Below are 23,185 nucleotides of genomic sequence, written 5' to 3'. Positions count from 1 at the left end.
GTTGTCAAAGTTTTATGTGATTCTCCATGACTGCTTATAAAAATTGCAATTATTTAATAAGTCAATTTTTTAAAGAATGCAGGGTTCTGTTTTAAAGACTGACAGTAAGAGGAAAAATATGCATTTATCCAGATTCAAGAGTGAACAGAGAAAGAAAAATGAACAACTTAAAATTAAAAATGGTGAGACTTTTTTTTGACTATTTTTTCATTTCTTTACGTAGCTTATAGAAACAGAATTGAAATAGAACAATTTATAATATTACCTCGGTTTTATTGATGAGTTAACAATTTTAGTGATGGTAAGTAAGACTTTTCCTACTAGCACACATAACTTCTTAGTCGCATAAATAGAATTTGAAATTAAATGGCTGCCAGGGTAGTATTGGTTTCTATACTTTCCACTATAGAGAGCAGCTAGATGATAATTTCATATTTGAATATATGGCTAACACAGCAAAAGACTGACATTGCATACCAAAAACAGGAGTAGAGACATGAGAGGGCAAATTGCTGTTTCTATATAAGCTGTAAGATTGAATTAAAAAGTTGTGTTACAATCAGGGTGGTGGTGGTGTACAGAGGCAGGCAGATATCTGTGAGTTCAAAGCCATCCTGATCTACAAGATCTAGTTCCAGGACAAGCTCCAAAGCTGCAGAGAAATTTTGTCTTAAAAAAAAAAGTTCTGTTACAATAAAATAATATAGAAACTCGGTTAAAAGTCATAGTGAATTTGACAAAATTGAAATATGGGCAATAGATTGCATCTGTTTGAATTTTCTGAATCTGAAAACAATACTTTTAATTGTATAAGAGAATGTTTATATTCTTAGAAAATGTATGTTAAGTTTTAGTTATAAAATGTATGGTATCTAAAAGTTACACACTATCATCCCATCTGTATATGCACAACAGATAAATAGGTAGGTGGATATACAGATATAGATAGATAGATAATAGATAGGATAGATGAGAAGATTTAAAGTTGTGAGAAAATGTTACCATTGACTTCTTTGCTTATTTTTCTTTTCTACTCAGATCAAACTCAGGGCTTCACACATGCTAGGCAAGCACTCCACCACTAGGCTATATCCTTAGACCCTTTATTCTTTTTACATACTTTTTCTGAGAGCCTGAAATTATTTCAAAATAAAGTATAAAAAATTGAATAAACTGAAAAATTTAGTATCTCATATATTAACTAGATAAGCAATATAAGATACGATTTATATAATTATAATTATATAGAATTATAATAATTATAATACTATAAAAATAAGGAAAATACATCTGTGACAATAAAACCTATGTCACACCTGTACAAAGAGGGTTTAAAACAAAAAGGCAACTTGAACAAATGGAAACAAGAGACTAGTTCTCAGTTAGATTTCAAACTTAAGAAATCTCTCTCAGTTACTTCATAAGTGCATGGGATCTCAATCAAAAGTAGGTTTGGAACCTGGGGAGGTAATTCAAACAGTAAGTGCTTGCCAAGCGAATACAATGGTCTGAGTTTAATTTCCAGCACTGTGGTGGTATGAGTAAGAGTGGTCCTCACAGTCTCATATATTGAATGTTGATTCACCAGGGAGTGGAACTTTTGGAAGGGATTAGAAGGATTAGGAAAAGTGACCTTGTTTGAATAGGTATGGCTGTGATGGAGGAAGTGTGTTGATGGGGTGGGCTTTAAGGTTTTAGATGCTCATGGCAGGCACAGTCCTCCACCTCCACTTGAGGTCAAGATGTAGCTCTCACATGCTGCTCCAGTGCCTTGGATGTTGCCGTGCTTCATGATGATAATGAACTAAGCCTCTGAAATTGGAGTCCCCAATGAAATGCTTGGTTTGAGAAGTGTTGTCTTATTCATAGTGTCTCTTCACAGCAATACAGTAGTGACTAAGACAAACACATTAATAAAGAGAGAAACAGCGGCACATTCTTGTAATCCTAGCACTTGAGGAGGCAGGGAAGGAAGATTTGTATGTATTGGTGGCCAGCTAGATTTGTCAAATCCATGAGAAATCAGTGAGAAACCCTGTCTCAAAACTGAGTGATTGAGCAAGGACCCTTGACATTGACCTTTGTCTGGCCTCCATACACACCTATATCTACTCATATATCACACTGCATACACACCCACATAAAACCATGTGTGTGTGCGCGCGCGCACGTGTGCACATGTATGTATGCATTGCATGCATATGAGTATGTTGGTATGCATGCCTGTGCGTGCAGAAGCCAGAGCAGGACACTGGGTGCCTTGCTTCATCATTGTCCATATTTCCTGAGACAGAACCCTCACTGGCCTGAAAGCTTGCTGTTTCGCTAGACTGGATGGCTACCAGATTACCTTCTCTTGCCTCCTACTGCTAGGGTTTCTGCGTTGTGCAGCTCTGCCTGTCTTTTTACGTGGGTGCTAAGGATTTGAACTTGGGTTTTCATGACTGCAGAACAAGTACTCCTCCCCGTTGAATAATCTCTCTAGTCCTCCATATACAGAGTTCTGTCTGCTTGTTTATTTTTTATTATTTTAACAGGGCTGGGGGGTAGCTATGAGATCACTACAAAATGACACTAAGTTTCAGGTAGAAAAGTAAGTATAAAAAACCAGCAAAAATATTCAGAAAAGTTAAAGCAGAGATAGTGTAAGAATTTGTTCTGTGTAAATCATAATATTTTAGAAAAATCACTGAAATTAAAGTAATTTGTCATGGCATAGGACCAACAGATAAATCAGTGAAATAGAAAAGAGGTTTTAGATTTGGAAAGCAGATACAATGGAAATATGAGGATAATGAGTGATAATGACCATTCATATCTCAAAGTATTGGCAAGAACTAAGTATTACATATAATATCCCTCATTCAAATTGAATTTCTGGCTGGTCAGAGGTTTAAATGAAAACATTCTGGAAGAGAACAGATGTAAATCTTTTTAACATCTTAATATTGAAAAGTCCAAAGGCCTTTTAAATAATTATTCAAACAAAAACTAAGGTATAAGGGAAAAGAATGATAATACTGACTATATACATTTAAACATTTGTCGAAATACATTCTAAAGAAGACACAGCGTGATGTGACACAAAGGTTTAAAGCACTCGTAAGGAACAAACTCCCGTGAAACAGTAAGAACAAAGAAAAGGAAGGGTGTCTGCGGTCTTGATGATGGTACTCTTCACATGTCTATTCTTGTCTCTAAACTCACTGAGTTGTATACAGTTTAAATAGTGCAATTTTTAATGTCAGAATATTAATACCTAAATCTTTACTATTGAAACTGGCTTTAAATTTGAAAATTACTCACTACAACTTAGATTAACAATCTCAAGAGAAAAACCTATACAGATCATTTTAACAGATGTAAAGAGGGCATTGGATAACATCAAACCCTCACTTCTAGTCGGAATTTCAGAAAACAAGGATAGAAGAGTTTCCTCAACCTGACACAGGCGTATATGAAAGCCATATGACTAGTCTAATCATTGATAAGATAATAAATGCTTTCCCTCTGTCTTGCTTAGGGTTTCTGTTGCTGGGACAAAGCTCCGTGATCAAAAGCAACTTAGGGAGGGGGTTTCTGCTTTGTTTTGTTTTCTTATAAACAAATTTTAAGTCACAATCTTCACCACCAAGGGAAGTCAGGGCACAAACTCAAGGCAGGGACCTGGAATCAGGAACTGAAGCATAAGCCCTGGAGAAACTCTGTTTACTGTTTTGTTCCCCATGGCTTGTTCAGCCTGCTGTCTTAGGCAATTCAGGACCACCTACCCAGGGGCAGGACAACCCACAGTGAGCTGGAATCTCCCGTATCGCTCATTAGTCCAGAAAATACTCCCACAGACTTGCTCACAGGGTAATCTCGTGGTGGCATTTTCTCAACTGAGATTTCCTCTTCCCAAATGACTCCAGCTTGTGTCAAGTCAATAAAAAAGTAAATAGCCAGGAATCCCCTAATACCACTAATAAAAGTATCTATTCTCATTATTTCTTTAGAACATTGTGAAGTTCTAGCTAGTTATTATATAGAAAAACAAAAAGCAGTAATATTAAGAGTGGATTTAGTCACAAACACAATTATGTATGTCAACAATTTGATGGAATCTATGATAAAAGCTACCTTACCTCTGAAACTGTAAGCCAAAATAAGCTGTTCTTTCCTAAGTTGCTTTTGGTTATGGTGTTTTATCATAGCAACAGGAAAGCAACTAATATATCTACTGTCATTTAATTCAGGAAAGTTTGTAGGGTACAAAATATGCAAATATCCTTATATATTATAGCAATAAAGTGAAATTTGAAAACTACCATTATAATAGCAAAATGTGTATTTAGAAATGAATTTTATTAAAAAAAAGTCAAATCACTAAAACTTACCAAAACAAAAAAAGACCTAAAGAAATCAAAGAAAATTTGATGAACAGAAAAGAACTATTATTAAAGTGCTGCTTTTCAGATTTATGGTTTGTATAAAATCCTAATCAAAACCCATGCAGAGACTCTTTTTTCTTTCCCCCACCCCCATGTCTGTGCATGTGTGCATGCACACGTGCACACGTTTAGGCAGAGGAAAAAGGTGCACATGTTCAAGTACATGTCAAGGCCAGGGGACAGCCTCTCACTGGCCTGGAACTTGCCGAAGAAAGCTAAGTTGGCTAGCTAGGAAGCCATTAGGAGCCCTGGTCTCTGTCTTGGATCTAACTCAGGTTCTTATGCTTGCTAGGCAAGCACTGCTGACTGAGCGATCACTCCAGCCTTCTCTCCACTCCATTCCCCTTCCTCCCTCATCTCTCTCTTTTCCTTTCTTTTTATAAGATTACTATTAGTCAATTTATTTTTAAATGCAAAGGACCTACAACAGCAAAGTGACTGGAAATAAAATTTGGGAGCTATTCTGATCAAGCTTTAGGAATTTTGTAGCTATCATAATAAAAAATAGCATGACCCTGGTATCAGTAGGAAAATAAATAGGTCAAGGAAATTAAATACAGTCTGGAAATAAACATGCAAAACTGCTTTTCTGAAGTGAAAAGACAATGTGGAAAATGAGTCAATATTCATATGCAACAAAATATTTCTACTTGTGTTTTTTGTTTTGTTTTTGTTTTTTGTTTTTTTTTTCTACTTGTGTGTTTTAAAAGTAGTGTTGAATTTTACTTTGGCTGACAAGTTACGTGAAGATTAACTTTTCAGTATTAAGATTTTTAAAGGCATGTGTAGTGTTGGGCCCTGGAGAAGGGAGGTCATGAGAAATGACCATTCTGGGGTCTCTTAAATGCCCTGGATGTTCAGCAAGGTCTGTATACTCAGACTCCTGGGAATGCAAATGTCTCCTAGCCCTGTGTGAGAGCTGGCGATTTTCTACTTACTCATTAGTTGTTCTTGCTTAGCCTTATGGAAGAGGCTCCTCTTTGTGTTTATGTGGGCTATATGTATGTGTCTGTGCAGGTATGTCTGTCTATGTGTATGCACGTGGAGATCAGATGCTGATGTATGTATCTATTCCTATTGTTCCCCGCGTTATTTTTTCACTTACTTTGAGGTTTTTGTTTCTGATAACCAACTAGCTAGTCTGTACCTCTCCACCTCTGGGGTCAGGCACATGCTGCTGTGCCTGGCCTTTACATGGGTGCTGGGAATCCAAACTCAGGTTCTCACACTTGCTTAGCAAGCACTGTACTCATTGAGCCATATCCCCAGCCCAAGATTACTCTTATATGCGAGCAATTTACTTAACCAATGACTCGAGGACATCCATGTAGATTTTTGATACCTTTTCTTTATTTCCTCTTCTGTGGGACCCCACTTGTCACATTAAATTCTAGATACAACTGTCTCACCAAACTCTGATTCTGTTTCTAAGATTAATGGGGTCACCTTACTTTGTAACACCCTTCCCCTGTACCAATATTCTCTGAAAGTTCATCTGAACAAAAGTCATAAGGACCTTGGGGCTTACTGCATTCATTTCTCTACATGCAGGGTCATAGATCTAAATTGCCAATTTTCTTATGGTGTAGGAGGCCCTTCTGTTTATGTGTTGCTTTCATTGGTTAATCAATAAAGAAACTGCTTTGGCCTGATAGGGCAGAACTTAGGTAGGCAGAGAAGACAGAACTGAATGCTGGGAGGAAGAAAGCAGAGTCAGAGAGCCGCTATGGAGCTACCAGGTCAGACATGCTGAATCTTTCCTGGTAAGCCATGACCTCGTGGTGATAAACAGATTATTAGAAATGGGTTAAATCAAGATGTGAGAGTTAGCCAATAAGAGGCTAGAGATAATGGGCCAGGCAATGATTTAATTAATATAATTTCTATGTGGTTATTTCAGGTGTAAGCTAGCCAGGCAGCCGGAACAAAGGGCACCCTCTCTATCAACATTTGGTGCCCAACGTGGCCAACTAACTCCATGTAAAACTTAAGTAAGAGAGCTTAAAAAGGAATTCTAGGAAGAACAGCCAGTGCTCTTAACCGCTGAGCCATCTCTCCAGCCCCAAGAATGAGTGTGTAGCACATAAACCCTTTTTATCTGAATTACAGCTAAATCTGCCATGCAGCACCGTGGAGCTGGAAACATCTCTGTGTATGGCAGCAGGAATCCGCCATGCTCTCCTGCCTGCCCAGGCCTAGTAGACTGATCCCGCCATCTGCCCAGGCAGGAAGAGCCAAGCCACGGGCATGCTCTCGACCCCAAGTGGGAACAGAACACCCCGGGTCCACAAATGCCATTGAAATGCTTAATAATTGGAATTTGTACTGGCAGCACATCCTAGGAAGCGACATTTTAAAACCACGCGGCCTTTTTCCTGCTACGGTGCTGAGTCAGGAAAATTTCTGGGTGCCATTCTGTAACAGGAGGAGTGGGCTGCTTGTCATCCCAGCCACCCAGTTTTCTTACACCCAAAATAACCACACAGAAACTGTATTCATTAAAACACTGCTTGGTCCATTAGCTCAGGCTTCTTATTAACTCTTATACCTTATATTAGCCCATTATTCTAGTATATGTTAGCCACGTGGTTCAGTACCTTTTTCAGCGGGGCAGGTCACATTCTGCTTTTTCAGTGTCTGGATAGAACTGAGGAGGAGAGCTTCCTTCTTCCCAGACTACTCCTGTTCTCCTTGCCCCACCTCTACTTCCTGTCTGGTTGTCTCGCCTATACTTCCTGCCTGGCTACTGGCCAATCAGCATTTATTTAAAACATAATTGACAGAATACAGAATTGTCCAATTATTTTGGATTCTAGATTTAGAGGGTGCAGTCCATGGATGATTGGACCTGTAATAATGGCAGGAGCACCTGGGGGACAAATCTGCTTATGTTATGAGCAGAAAGCATAAGAGAAGGTCTCCTTTGCCAGTATACCTCCAGTAACCTGACTTCCTCTTAGTAGACCCAACCTCTTAAAAGCTCTACTATCTCCTAGTAACTAAAAAACTAAGCTTTTACCTCATGGACCTGCAGAGACATGCAGATAGATAATATAGCAGACAGTAAATAATTCTAGATTTAAGTAATCCTTTGCTTAGAATTTTTAAGAAAATCTGTCATCTTTTATGAGCATTTTCATAAGGTTTTAATCAATGTATATTCTATATCATGAGTTTTACTTTACTACAAATATTTTAAAACTAACACATCTTTACATTTTTTTATATTTAGATAAAATTAGAGTAAGGCTAATGGATAAAATACTCTTTAATAATGTAATATACCCACTTTTAATATTGACTAGATTAATCGTAGTCTGTCCCCCGCCCTCTGCCCCATTTTGACAAAGGGTTTCTCTGTGTAGCCCTGGCTGTCCTGGAACTCACTTTATAGACCAGGTTGTCCTTGAATTTAGATCCACCTGCCCCTGCCTCCTGGGTGCTGGGATTAAAGGTGTGCACCTTTGTTCTTTCTCTCATTTTAGGAAAAAGGAAGATGAGTAAAATGTGTCCTTGTAGTATAAACCGGAGAAACGTTTTTGGAGAGAATTTACTGTATAAAGCTGCTCTCCATAATGATGTTGATCTGGTTCGCTGTTGCATAAAAAATGGTGGAAATGTCAATCAGCCGAGTTATGCTGGTAAGTCAGGGTTACCACCACAGTTGTCTGGGGAGCCATTTGTAGTCTCGGCTGAACTGCCCACATGAGAGTATGGCGAAGTGAGCCAAAGGCAGTATGCTCTCCAGTAACTTTCTGGCTCCTCATTATTTCTCAAGGAAGAGAATTAGTTGAGTGGTGGGAGAACACTCCATTTCTCATTAAAGATGTCAGGTAGGCTGTGTGCAGTGCATTATACAGAATGAAGGCTGGTTCCTGGTGCCCATGTGAGACTTAGCCTTGAATGGAGGTAAGATGAGACCAAAACTGGAAGTAACTAATGCTAGCTGAATCTCAAGGGAAAATTTGTAGTAATGGCAGGGATACAGAAGGTGTAAGACCAGGGAAACAGGCAGAATAGAATATGAGATAGAAGGTGGATAGATTACTAAGAAAGGAAACAGTCTTTCCTTGTGGCCGGTTCTGCAGTACTTCCTTCTGTGGAGAATCTTCCATGTTTTCTAGATAGGACTGATTGTAAAGATAACTTGTGTGTTAGTGTATAAAGATACTGAACAGCAGTAGGCCAGTCTGCGGGTGCTTTGGAGTATCTATACTTTTCCTTTAGCTTCTAGATTGCCTATTTATCAAACAGTGCAAAATCTCTGGTGCATAAATGATGGCATAGTGCAACCCATGGTCGAGCAGGTACTGCTCCAGTACTTAGAATATGAAGGCCTGGTTTTGCAATGTGGTCATAGTTTAAAATGATTTTTGAAATGATTGATTTTTATTTAGATTTATCAAGGTTAGCAGCAACCACCTTTATCTGCTGAACTGTCTCCCTAGCCCTTAAATCATACACTTAGATTAATAACTAAGATTCTATAAACCTTACTCTTCTACTTGCAAGAGATTTACTCTTTAAAATTTTTTAATTAATTAGCTAACTTTCCCAGCTTATTCAGAGTTTCCCTGCCTCTTCTCCCAGTCTCTTCCCTCATCCTTCTCCCACCATCCACTCCTCCTTTCTCTTCATAAAAGTGCAGGCCTCGCATGTATATCAAGCAGCCATGGCATACAAAGTTACAGCAAGACTAGGCATCTCTTCTCCTACTGGATAAGGCAACCCAGTAGGAGGAAAGGGTCCCACAATCAGGTAAAAGAGTCAGAGATAGTCCCTGCTTCTACTGTTAGGTGTCCCACAAGGATACCAAGCCACAAAACTGTAACCTATGTGCAGAGGGTCCAGGTCAGTCCCCTGCAAGTTCTCTGGTTGGCGGTTCAGTCTCTGTGAGTCACCATAAGCCCAGGTCATTTGACTCTGTGTGCTTTTCCATGGTGTTCTTGGCCTCTGACTTCCATAATCCATCCTTCCCGTCTTGCACAGGGTTTCCAGAGGTCCACTAAATGTTTGGCAGTGGTCTCTGTATCTATATCCATCAGGTGCTGGTTGAAGCCTCTCTGATGGCAGGTGGACTCGGCACCAGACTATGAGCATAGCAGAATATCGTTAGAGATAATTTCATGGACTTGTCTTTTGCCAGTTGTTTTGATTCTACCCTGGATCTCTGGACTGCCCAGCCTCTGAGCCCTGACCCTCACATTTACTCTCTTGATTTTAAGGGATTTGTAGTCCTTCTTCAGTACTTAGTGTTTCTTGAGTTCAAAAGTATCTCTACATGCAGCCAGATTTGACTCTATGATTTTCCAATTATGTCTTAATGTATTTTTTCATTCCCCCTTTTCTTGGGACAGTGTTAACAACCTTTCTGGCTGTTCCCTATGTATCTTCAGCCAGTTTCCTCATTTCCCCAGGCACTTCCATGATCTTCCTGAATTAATTATCATTATTTTATTTTCCAAGCTTCTCAGACTCTTATTATTCATCTTTCCTCTCTGTTGTGCATCATACCTCTGTTTTTATTGTTTGCTGTCATATTTTTTTAGAGAACAGTGTTTCCACAAAGTAGTCAACAAGCCATTTTCATCATAAATTAACTACATCTGTTTGAAAATACTAATCTCCCTCTCTCCTCCCTCTCTCCTCCCTCTCTCCTCTCTCTCTCTCTCTCTCTCTCTCTCTCTCTCTCTCTCTCTCTTTCTCGTGTGTAACACAGAAATCTGTAGTTTAGCAAGTTGATCAGACTATGTTTATCTTATAAAACGAGAGCTATTAACACAACATGATGGAAATCAATGTCAAGTGCCTTAAAACCAAACTGCCTACCATGTGCTTTGGAATGTAGATGTCACAGGCAGTGTTTGGTTGTTGGTGCTTCTGGGCGTGACTGTCACAGCAGAATAGGAAAGGTGTATGCCACTTTCTGAGAACTTTTAAAGGTAGATATCTGCTCTGTTGGGCCATTATTTTGGTCTAGGTAGGTATACTATTCCTGGCAGCAAGGATGAAGTGTTTGTTGGAACCTGTTGGCCAATAGCTCAACTGTCTAGATACTGTAAACTTTGTTTGGTGGCAAGAGATGGCCAGTTGAAATTCTGCCTTGCCCATTATTTGGCAATTTCATATAGATTGCCTTTATAGATGTATATATTTTAGGAACTTTCTACTCTGTTAGGTTTCCATACTAACCCTCAAATGGCCTTTAATTTTAACTACTTCTTAGTGTAGGAGATTTTTCTGTCTCTGTGTTGCTTTCATTGGTTGAATAAAGAAACTGCCTTGACCTTTTGATAGGGCAACACTTAGGTAGGCAGAGTAGACAGAACTGAATGCTGGAAAGAATGGCAAATGGAGAGCTGCCATGGAGCTGCCAGGTCAGATGTGCTGAACCTTTCCTGGTAAGCCACGACCTCGTGGTGTTATACAGATTATTAGAAATGGGTTAAATCAAGATGTGAGAGTTAGCCAATAAGAGGCTAGAGATAATGGGCCAGGCAATGATTTAATTAATACAATATCTGTGTGATTATTTCGGGTTATTTTGTGTGCAAGCTAGCTGGACAGGATGAACAAAGGGCCACCCACTCTCCTTGTAACAACTTCTCCCACTATTCTCTCAATCGCCTCTCCCCATTCTGCACTTCATTTTTGTATTTCATCTGTAATTATTCTATTTCCCTTTCTTTACTGGATTTTTCTGTTCCTTCTGGCCCCTTACTCTATACCTACCCTCTGTGGTTCTACAGATTGTAGCTTTGTTATCATTGACTTATGAGCTAATACCCACCTATAACCAAATTCATACCAAATTTGTCTTTCTGGGTCTGAGATACCTCAGGATGATTTTTTTTCTGGCTCTGTCTATTTACCAGCAAATTTAATGATGTTACCTTTTTAAGAGCTGAATAATACTCCATTGTGTAAATGTACAGTTTTAAGCACCAGTGCTTACTTACCAGGCCAAGGTTATCTAATAAGACTGGTGAGAAATAAATCTTGACCAGGCTCAAGGGGTCACAGCAAGACTGAGGCTATGACAAGTTTATTGCAAGCAATCAGACTTTTTAGTCCCTTTCAGAAACAATATAATGGTGAGGGCCAGGATCGATATAATGGTAGTTGCCAGGATACAGTGATGTTTTCAGGCTATACAGGGCACACAAGATTAATGTCTAAGACCAATTATCCGGCCAATCTTCTGTATGCTCATTGATTTCTAGGAACACAGAGAAGCAGAGTGGCATGAATGCTTCACTGCCTGAGGGAATGCCTGGGTTTCTCAGGAACTGAAAGGCATACAGTGCCCCAGGAGCCATGGACTCCAAAAACTTATAGTACATACCTCTCAAGGGCAGCTAACCCAGGCCGACTCCAGGATTCCCTGCTGCATTTTCTTTATTCATTCCTCTGTTGAGGAATCTAGACTAGAGCAGTAATGAACATGGTCAAACAAGTGTTCTGTGGTAGGATAAAGTGTCCTTTGGGTATATGGCCAAGAGTGGAATAGCTGGATCTTCAGATAGATTGAACACTTCCACCAACAATGCATGGTGTTCCTCTTACTCCGCATCCTTGCCAGCATGAACTGTCACTTGTTTTTTGATCTTACCCACTCTGACAGGTATAAGATGAAATCTCAAAGTAGTTTTTTGATTTGCATTTCCCTGATAGCTAAAGATGTTGAACCTTTCTTCAAGCGATATGGGAATTTGCAGTTGACTTTTTTACCTTTACTCTTTGGGGAGCCCACCACCCAACTCCAAAATAAATACACAAAGACTTATTCTTATTTATGGAATGCCCAGCCTTAGCTTGGTTTGTTTCTAGCCAGCTCTTCTTAACTTTAATTATCCTATCTACCTTTTGCCTCTGGACTTTTATCTTTCTCTATAATGTATCTCTGTGACTGTCCCTGTAGCTGGGTGGCTGGACCCTGATGTCTTCCTCTCCTCATTTTCTAGCTCCTCTTCTTCTCCTTTTCTCCTTCTGTTTATTTTCTCTACTTGGCAGGACCGCCTACCCCTCTCCTCTAGCTATTAACCATTCATCTCTTTGTTAAACCAATCAGATGTTTTAGGCAGGCAAAATAACACGGCTTCAGAGTTAAACAAATGCAACATAAAAGAATGCAACACATCTTTGCATCATTCAACAAATATTCTACAGCATAAACAAATGTAACACATCTTAAACTAATATTCTACAACAGGAATTCATTGTTTAGATCCATACCTCATTTTTATTGGGTTATTTGTTTTCTTGATATCTAGTTTCTTGACTTCTTTATATATTTTGGATATTAGCCATTTACTAGCCATGTAGTTGGTAAAAAAATCTTTTTCTAATTTGTAGGCTGCCATTTTGTCTGAATGATGGTGTCCTTTGCAATGCAGAATCTTTTCAGTTTCATGAGGTCCCATGTGTTAATTGTTGATCTTAGTGGTGGTGTAACACTATTCTGTTCTGAAAGTCTTTTCCTTGCTAATAATCTCAAGGTTATTCCCTACTTTCTCTTCTACCAGATTCAGTTTGTCCGGTCTTATATTGATGTCTTTGATCCATTTGGAGTTGAGTTTTGTGCAGGGTGATAAGTGGATTATTTGGATTCTTCTACACATAGCCATGCAGTCTGACTAGCACCATTTGTTGAAGATGCTGTCATTTTTCCAGTGTATATCTCTGACTTCTTCATAAAAAATCAGGTGTCTGTAGGTGTGTGGATTTGTTTCTGTGTTTTTAATTTGATTCTGTTGATAAATATATCTGTTTTTTGTTTTGTTTTGTTTGCTTTATTTTTGTTTGTTTTTGGCCAATATCGTGCTGTTTTAAACTGGGAAAATAATGCCTCCAGAAATTCTTTTATTATTCGGGACTATTTTAGCTTTCATGTGTGTGTGTGTGTGTTTTCATATAAAGCTGAAACCATCCTTTCAAGATCTGTGAAGAATTGTGTTGGAATTTTGAAGAGGATTGAAGTGAATCTGTAGATTGCTTTTGATAGGATGGCCATTTTTACTATGTTAATCCTACAGATCTGTGAGCATGGGAGATCTCTCTATCTTCTGATACCTTCCTTAATTTCTTTCTTCAAAAACTTGAAGTTTCTAATCATGTAAAGCTTTCATTTGGTTAGAGTTACTCCAAGATATTTCATATTATTTGAGGCTATCATGAAAGGTATTGTTTCCCTGATTTCTTTCTCAGTCTAGTTGTCATTTGTGTGTAGGAGGCCTACTGATATTTGTGAGGTAATTTTGTATTCAGCTACTTTACTGAAAGTTTTTATCTGCTGTAGGAGTTCCTTGGTGGAATTTTTAGGTTAACTTATATATACTACCACATCATCTGCAAGTAAAAATACTGTGACTCCTTTCCAGTCTGTGCGCCCTTGATCTCCTTCAGCTGTCTCTCTGCGCTAGCTCAGACTTCTGGCACTGTATTGGATAGGCGTGGGGAAAGTGCACAGCCTTTCTTGTTTCCGATTTTAGTGTTAATGGTTCCTAGATTGAGCTGACTTTCCTCCCAATGGAGCACTAGAGAATATTTACAAACATTTTTAGTTGTGAACCTAGCCTTTAATGTCCAAGCCTTTTCTCTAGCCCTTGTAAACATTTTTTAATGGTGTTTCTGAAATAAGAGTGTCTCTTTAGTCCAGGAGATTGAGAAAGCTATATAAATATTCTATGATGCTCAGAACAAAAATGAATTTTCTAGCCTAAAAATGTCAATGCTTAGATTGAGGCCTAAAGTGTAAGTTAAATATGATTTTACATGAGTTTTTGAACTTTATTAAACCTATCATATTTATTGAATTTAGTAATTGTTAACAGTGTACTGTTACCTCTGACTAATTAAGAAGATGATATTTATATAAAGACATGGTATATGGTTTGTTGGTTGAATTGCTGCAAATATAAACATTGTTTGTGTAAGTAAAAGGGAAATAAGTCTGTTAACTCCTGTGTATGTGGTCTGCTGGCTGAGGTGCTTTAATGGCCATCCCTTGAATTAGAAATAAAGTTTCCTGCTTCCCTGCAGAAGCAGCCTGTAACCAGCATTCTCTGCCTTTGAAAGCTGACCTGGAAGGGTTTTACGAATACTGTAGAGAACACTTGCTTTCTTGGGTTGGCGTGGTGACTCACCAGTGCTGAGTTCATAACACTCTTGCACAGTACTCAAGTTCGGTTCCTAGCACCCACATCAGGCAGCTCACCGCTGCTGTAACTCTAGGTCCAGGGATATTCAGTACTTTGACCTCCATGGGCACTGCATTTGTATGTACATTCTCACAAAAAGACATATGTACATATATAATTAAAAATAAAAAATATGTATGGTCTTCCTTTTATATTTTTGCTATAGCAGGGCTGAGGGTTAAAAATTTGATTTTCTTCTTTTTTCTTTTTCCTTTTTTTTTTTTTTTTTTTTTTAAAAAAAAAGACAAGGCAGCTTAATTTGGCCTCAAACTTGCTGTGTAGCAGAGGATGACTTTGGACTTTACACTCTCCTGTCCTCACCTTCCATGTGCAAGGGTTACAGGCATGCAGAACCGTGATTGACTTTCGGTAGAACCTGTTCTTAAACCCAGGTCCTTGTGCATGCTAGGCACACAGTATCACAGTATAAACTAAGATACATTCCCAGCCCTCCTTGAATTCACTAAATAATACAAAATAGTTTGATGGAGATGTTATGTGTGCACATGTAATCAAAATACTTTTAAGGAAACTATATAAAATTAGAGTGTTTTAAAATATGTATTAGTTTTAATTACATGTGTGTATGTATGTATGTATGTATGTATGTTCTGTGTTGAGGGTATTTGAATGTAAATGTAAGTGCCTGTAGAGACCAGATGGGGTGTCGCACCCCCTAGAACTGGAGTTACAGATAGTTGTGAGCTACCCAGTGTGAGTGCTGGGAACCAAACACAGGTCCTCTGCAACATTAGTATATGCTATTGACGGCCTAGGCATCTCTCTAGCTTCTAGAATTGTTTTGATTTTTTTTAAAGATTTACGCGTGAGCCATTATGAAGATGTCAAATAAAAATGTCTTTTTGTATAATAGGTTGGACAGCACTTCATGAAGCTAGTGTAGGAGGACACTATCAGACAGTAAGTGCGCTGTTAGAGGGTGGAGCAGAAGTGAATGCCAAGGGAAAGTACCAGATTACTCCCCTGCACGATGCTGTGATGAATGGACATTACCAGGTACTCGCTGCTTCTGGTTATAGAATAAACACACAGCAGGAAAGCAAGCTTCACTTTCAGTTCATTTGCTAATGAATTCTCAGAATTTGTAATATAATTCACCTTCTGATACTTACCATTAGTCTCAATATGATGGATGTCATTGTATACTTTTTTTGGTGACATTTTTTTATCTGTTCACTTGATACTATTATCGAGGCTGGCTTTGAGCTCCTGGGCTCAAGGGCTCTTCCTGCCTCAGCCTCCTGAGTAGCTGAGATTACAGGAACTTGCCTTTTAACATACTATTTGTATATAGTCATACAGAACATTTTTTTTGCATAGTATGGTTTTCAGTGTGTACTCCTTTAAAGCTCTTTTTATACAGTGATTCACATTTTCAAAGGATGTTTCCTTCTATAAACAGTGATGTTCAGTCCAGTAGGAAACCATCAACCTCATGGACTGCAGTGGAACATTCAGAACAGGGTGGGAGAATGCCAGAGTTAGCCACAGTTGCCCTCATGGTTATAATTCCATTCTAGTACAGGAAAATATTAAGCAAGGTAATGAACCCAGTGCCCATGATTTATCTCAGAAACTACAGGCACTATATTAGAGGACTGAAGCTTTGCTGAAGATGTTGCTCCTTTTCCTGCTCCTCCTATTTGCCCTCCCTGCCCTCTTTCTCCACCCCGTTCCCCTTCTTTCCCCTTCCTTCTTTCTGTAGTGCTGTGCATCTAATCTGGAGGTGCCCATGGTAGTAAATCACGTTATCACTGAGCTATACCCACACTCCCTGAAGATATTTTACTGTTGATTTTAGGGATGAGAAGTTATGGGTTAAAAGCTCCTGAGGTACAAATGAGCTAAATCAACTGACCCTGGTACGATCTTTTCTTCATATGTTTAGAACAAATACCTAGCAGAGAGAGAGACTAAAGAGGCTTCTGGGAGTTATGGGCAGACTTATTTATGGTGTGGAAGAGTGCTTAAGGAGAATTTAGACAGTTTTGCTTATTTCGATAATGTATTTAATAATGATGGTGGATGGGGACACCATTTGTGAAAACCTGGGGAAAGAGAATTCCACATGGGACATAGTTTAATGTTAGAAGAATGACTCTAAGACAGTTCCAGTCCTTCACCATTGTTTCAAAGATTGCCGTCAATCAATCTCCTTTCTCCCAACCCAGCCCTTCATGCAGATTATCTGATTTCTATTCTAATTCTCTTTTTCAGAATATCAGAAATATCAGAATATTTCCTCTTGTGTTTACCTTTTAAAACAGCATAATGCTTTTAACATTCTTCTCTGTTATATGATGTTAAATAATTGATATCTTTTTATTCTTAATATTCCACTCCAAGATCACCAGGATTGTAGATTTTGCTATTACATGTAAAGCTTCTATCAATGCTCAAAATAGAATGACAGGATACAGAAAATACTTAGGAAAGTTTTAAAGTCAGTCTACAAATTCCTTAATACTCCCCTCTCAAAACATAGAGCCTAATCCCTCCTCCACCCCCCACCCCCAAGTAATAAAGGATGACATTGTGATGGCTTGCTTCTAGCAAATAAGATGTGGCAGCATGTGGTTTCTAAGGTTATGTTAAAAGATACTGGAACTTTCAGTTCTTTCTCTTGACTCATTAACTAGAGAGGGGTAATTGTTTATCATATAGACACCCAAGCAGCTATTAGAGTAGCCCACGTGGCAATGATTATTGTTTCTGCCTATAGCCAGGTTACCTAACCATTTTAGAAAAATATCTTCCAGCCGGGCGGTGGTGGTGCACGCCTTTAATCCCAGCACTCGGGAGGCAGAAGCAGGCGGATCTCTGTGAGTTCGAGGCCAGCCTGGTCTACAAGAGCTAGTTCCGGGACAGGCACCAAAGCTACAGAGAAACCCTGTCTCGAAAAACCAAAAAAAGAAAAAAAAAGAAAAAAGAAAATCCAGCCCTAGTCTAGGTATAATATGACTTGGTGTCCAGCCAACAGCCTGACTACATGAGAACATCTAGGTAGATGGGAAGAACCATCTACCTAGGCCATTCTCAAATTCCAGGCTCTTAAGTCAAATTTTGAGGGTTTTTTTTTTCTTTTGTAGCAGCAGTTACTGAAGAGATAATCCAAATGTAGATTGAAAGTAGAAAGAACACTCAGGGAAAGTTTGCTTAATTTGCCACCCTTCAAAGTTCCTATCTGGAATAAAAGTATAGCTCAGTGATAGAACATTGTTAGCTTTTGTGAGGTTCTGGGTTCAGGACCCTGGCGGGGGGAGGGAATTGCTGCACGTAGACATTTAGTAAGGCAGACTATCTCTTATCCACAACAAATCTTGTCAAAGTAGTGTATTCAGTCCTTGTCCCAACCCAGATTCCACAAGGTCACCTAACTTCCCTGTCTAACCCAGTCACCTTTTTCTCCCTCCATCTTCTCATGTTATATATCTTGTTATTGGACACCAAATCTCAATAGCTGAGCACCACAGTCTGTTCCATGTCAGAGCACTCTTCCTGAAGGAATGCAGTGTGCTCTGTGCTTTCTTTGCTGAACTGTATGGAAATACATATTCTTTGACTTCCTATGACTGCCATATATGTAATCTTAATTTTACCTAGTGTTACTTAGTTTTTGTGTCTAACATTAAATCCCCATTGTAAAGCACCACATTGCTGATTCTTAGTAATTTTTAAAGGATCTGTTTTTGTCCTGCACACACTGCCTCTTTTTCTAGGAGAATGTCTCCTCTGTTGTAACTTCAAGTCTTACACTTTCACTGTAAATTTTATACAACTTTATTGTTTAAACTGAAGTGATTCACATCAGATGTTATTGACAATCATGCTGATTAAGCTCATTAAAAGATTAGGTCCTTTTTATTGATGGTCAGACCAAGAGCAAGTTTGTGCCTCTCAAGTCTCTTGGTGCCCAAGCTCAGGGATGCAGTTTTAAAAGGCAAAACCCACAAAGACTGTAGTTTACATCAAAGTTAGATGAAGGTCAGAGTAACCTTGAAGCATTCATTCCTCCAGAGAATGGTAATTATTTTAAACATAACTTGCTAGTTATTTTGGTTAGTACATCTGGACCATGGCCAAGGACATGGAAAACTCAAATGTGTTGCCAAGGCCGATGTGACCATTGAGGGTGGGGGATAGAGGGCTGAGAATTTTCTAAGCACACAAAATGGAGTCAGGACAAGATGGTGTTATATTTGTCATTTCTTTATTTCCTTTAAAATCATTGCTCTTGGCTAAAGGGTAAATACTGAGTCCTGAGGTGCATTAGCTTAACTACGGCAGTATTTGCTCAATGAATTTTAAAAGGCAATTTACTTTAGCTGGTACTTCCTATTGACCCCCAAGTCTTCCAAGCCTACGAAACCATTTAGCTGCTGTCTCTACTGATTAGACCAAAGCTGTGGGCATGGGGAAGAGGATGAAGGATGTTCCCTAAACAGCACACTGTTGTTCCTTTCTCTTTTCCCTTCCTTCTTTTCTCTCCCTTTTTCTTGTTTTGTTTGTTTGCTTGTTTTGTTCTTTTATAAGAGGAAGGATTTTCTTTTTAAACTAATTATAACTCGGGGCAATTACTAATTGCTCTTACTGGGCAAAGATTTTATAGGTAACCCCTGACTCTGTGTTGTTGAAATAATACACCCTCTGTCTGGGCTCCTTTATGTGAACAATCTTTATCTAGGTGGCGGAGTTACTTCTTCTGAATGGAGCTGACCCATTATTTAAAAGTGACCATGGAACATGTGCTTTAGATGAGGCCAAGGATTCCTTTATGGAGAATCTCCTTAGGAAATACATTCCTAAACATAAAAACCATCACCTGTCAGGTAAGATTGAGCCACTCTGTTGTACTTTGATCATGTTTATAGAGTTATAAAAACTGAATTTAGAATTGTAGAAACTGAATTAGTTTCCCACACAAGTTTTGAGAAAGTACATTCAATGACACCTTTGTTTCATCCTTTTAATAAAACTCACTGCTTGTTGCAATTGTACATGAGAAGAGGCCCCTCAAATCAAAAGACTTGTAGGTTTTAAAAGTTTAAAGTCTTAACAACTGGAAGATGTTTACTTTCATTTTCTTTTTTTGTATGCAGCTCAAAGGAAGAGCACTGACCCAGAATATGTAGATGATATATTCCAGTACAAGGTATATATGTCTTTAGCAATAAACTGTTTTTGCAGGTTTGCACCTGCTGGTTGTTTTTATAGATTAGCTGAGGGAAAGAAAGATTAGTGAAGCATTCGTCAGGCTAGTAACTTCACCTTTGGTTTAAGACATTTTGAAATAATTGTATGAGATACCAGAAGGTTCTCTCCTGTTGGTCTGAGAAGCAATTAGGTGAGTGTAGCACACCACAGTAATGTGCTGTAATCAGTTTCCATTCTTTTGTTCTTTGTGGAGTCTGGGGTTTTCCAACCATGTCAAAAGTTTTCTGATTTAAGAATCGGAATAATAATCAGAATAATAAGAGTAATACAAGAGTAAAAATTACCCTTGTCAGTCCAATAAAGTTTACATTAAGTGATAATGATTCATCTTCTATTTGAGTCATGGCCTTACTCATAATTGTTCTAGAGAGGAAAGGAAGAAACTAGCCTAATTCTAGTCTTGAAAATACTCCTGTAATGCTCCCTTAAAAGTGTGTCAGAGTCTATACGTGTACATCTGAAATTGAAACTAATCTTGTTTTTTTGTTGTTTTTTTTATAGAAACCAAAATTAAGTTCTAATAATCACACTGAGTTTATTTGTAGTGAAAATTCTAATAGACAGGAACCAGAACATGTAGAAATAAATAAAGAAAGAAACAATTTACTTGTAAATAAGGAATATGTATATGAACATTGCCAGAAAAATACCATAGAATTTGGAAATTCTAAGCCTAGGCAGTCAACTATTAACCAAATAGACTCTCCAGGACTCAGAAGGAGCAGAGTCCGCAGTATGAAAGACAGCAGAACTAATGTGTCTAAAAGTAAAAAAGGAAAAAATACACAACATAAAAAGACTCAAGCAGATGACAGAGACTGTAGTTTAAGTCAGGGAACAGCTATTTCCTCTTCCAGGGGAATGGATAAATTAGTTACTCAGCAGCAGCATACCGCTCTAACCCTTGATGACCTTCCAAAAGAGTCTTGTGAACTTTCTACCCCAGCTCTACCAGGTTTGAAAAATGGTGCAGATAACAATAATGAGGCTTGTTTAAATTCCAAAAAGCCAAATACCAGCAATCTGGATTTATCAGATAATCAAGAAATGCAATTCTTAGAGTCCATTGATCAAACTAAAGCCGTTTCCTTTTCTGAATTTTCATTATATAAAGAAATAAAATTGCCACATGTAACTGCAGATCAACAACCTCACACTAACCAAGAGCAATGCAGTAGCCCATGTAAGCCCCCTGAAAACCATAGCTCAGATGAAAAAGGCAAGAACCTTAATGAATGGGAAGATTCTTTCCTCTCCTTCATAAAAGGACGCTTTGCTGACAGTGATAGTGATTGCCACAACTCTGTCAAGTCTGCGGCATCTCAGGAAGAGTGCATGGCCGTCTGTCATAATGAAGAAACCACAACAGATGGAGAAAAAATGAACTCTCGATGGTTTTTATCTTCTGAAAACTATTCTTTACAAGAAAATGAGCTAAAAGTAGGTAGCCAAACTACATATCCACAGGAGAAAGCTGTTAATTATTGTGATTTGAATGATACATTAATTTATGAACAACCTATTCCAAATCATAAACAGTGTACATATGGGATTTCTTTTGATCACTCATATGCAATTTCTGAGCACAATTCTACGTCTTGTACAAGATCACCTTCAAAAGAGCAAGTTTCACAGTTGACTGGTCAAGTGGGGCTATTAAAAGTATTCCAGAATAATTCCCACAGTGAGCCAACTCTGTTAGTTAATCAAGTTAATACATACAATGTGGAAAAGAAGCAAGACACTGAGAGGAATTATACCATAGAAGGCCAAAAACCAAGTTCTTCACATAGTCCTTTACACACTCATTCTCAAGTAATAGAAGTAACTAAAGCTGAAGAAAGGAGTCAAGACCTTCCAGAGAATGAGCTCGTGAACAATACAGATTTTCATTCCACTGACAATGTGAATAAAGAATTGACCAACTCTATACACCTTGATCAAGGAGAAGAGAAGGAAATTGCTCACAAATCAGGTATTAATATTTCTCAATTTGTACATTCCTTTTACCTCTCCTGTAGAAATTTACAGCTGAACTCCATTTACCCTGTGACCCAACTGATGAGGACACCATACAGGTTGTGATTTGGGAAGTGGATAGGCTCAGTAAGGTATTCATGCTTGACTGATTTTGAGGTGTATGCTCTGTCATCGGGGCTAGCCAGATGACTAGCAATTACTTGGAAAGTCAAACTGTTATCAAAGATCGTTACTAAACTGATGCCAGCGAAACTTAATGTCTACAAAATTTTTTTATCTCTTTTTGATATGGCACTAATTTAGTATTCAAACCCTAATATCATTTTCATGGCAGAAAATTGGTATTCATTGTGTCTCCATTATCACTACAACCAGCACACTTAGTCCACTCTGTGAAAACATTCTAAAGGCTTCTCACAAGCAGTTCTTATTGAAACAGAAACTCTGGAAGAACAAGAGTTTATTTTCCTGTCATAAGGTAAGTAAGCGGAACTACAAGACTAATAATCTGAATGGTTGTGTTTCAGATGAGGAGTTAACTACGAATACCAGTAGAGCTGAAAGAACTGCAAGAAATTGCAGGGAGGAAAAGGAAAATGTGGGTTCAGCAACTCAAATGCCTTGTGATACCCAAGACCATGGAAGAGACCAGAATTTCAGAGAAAGAAAAGATTCCTTGAAAGCTCCCTGCAGCCAAGGTTTGTATAAATGTTTATATCAACGTTTTATAATTAAACCTCATTATCTACTTTACTTCAAAGAATTCCTATGTTTAATTAAATTGGTGGGTAGTTGTTTGTTTTTTTATGCTGGAGAACATTCATTTAGATGTGAGATTATTTCAGTTATATTTGTTGTTAAAGTTCCACTTGAGGATAGCCAGTAGTTTCCAGATACGTTTTGGTCATATTGCTGACTATGGCTTTCAGTTTGGGTCATTAGAGGAGATGAACAGCAAAGACGAAAAGAATATTCAGTGGGAGGATTAGGATTATGTAATATCTCAGATTTTTAAGACACATCTATTTAGCTCTTTAAGGATTTTTAAAGAAGTATGGACACGCCGGGCGGTGGTGGCGCACGCCTTTAATCCCAGCACTCGGGAGGCAGAGGCAGGCGGATCTCTGTGAGTTCGAGACCAGCCTGGTCTACAAGAACTAGTTCCAGGACAGGCTCCAAAACCACAGAGAAACCCTGTCTCGAAAAACCAAAAAAAAAAAAAAAAAAAAAAAAAAAAAAAAAAAGAAGTATGGACACTGTTTTTGTCACATTAATCAACTGTATATTTGTCTGGCAAACTACCTCTTCTCTACTGGTTCCTAGAGCTAATCCTGTGATGAA

The 23,185-nt window shown here is 38.4% G+C and overlaps 1 protein-coding gene across 1 annotated transcript in view; it reads left to right on the top strand.

The window, feature by feature from the left end:
• Positions 1-23,185, top strand: part of Ankrd31 (ankyrin repeat domain 31) — a 140,980-nt gene that overhangs the window by 56,004 nt on the left and 61,791 nt on the right. Inside the window, exons 10-17 of the mRNA XM_057789871.1 lie at positions 106-182; positions 7,916-8,071; positions 15,504-15,646; positions 19,335-19,479; positions 19,750-19,802; positions 20,366-20,535; positions 20,590-21,839; positions 22,372-22,542. Of these exons, the coding sequence (XP_057645854.1) occupies positions 106-182; positions 7,916-8,071; positions 15,504-15,646; positions 19,335-19,479; positions 19,750-19,802; positions 20,366-20,535; positions 20,590-21,839; positions 22,372-22,542 (2,165 nt within the window). The remainder of the gene's footprint in view (positions 1-105; positions 183-7,915; positions 8,072-15,503; positions 15,647-19,334; positions 19,480-19,749; positions 19,803-20,365; positions 20,536-20,589; positions 21,840-22,371; positions 22,543-23,185) is intronic.

Source organism: Chionomys nivalis, chromosome 15 (genome assembly GCF_950005125.1).
Source record: "Chionomys nivalis chromosome 15, mChiNiv1.1, whole genome shotgun sequence".
In the NCBI taxonomy this organism is placed as follows: domain Eukaryota; kingdom Metazoa; phylum Chordata; class Mammalia; order Rodentia; family Cricetidae; genus Chionomys; species Chionomys nivalis.
This window is presented reverse-complemented; position numbering and strand designations above follow the sequence as displayed.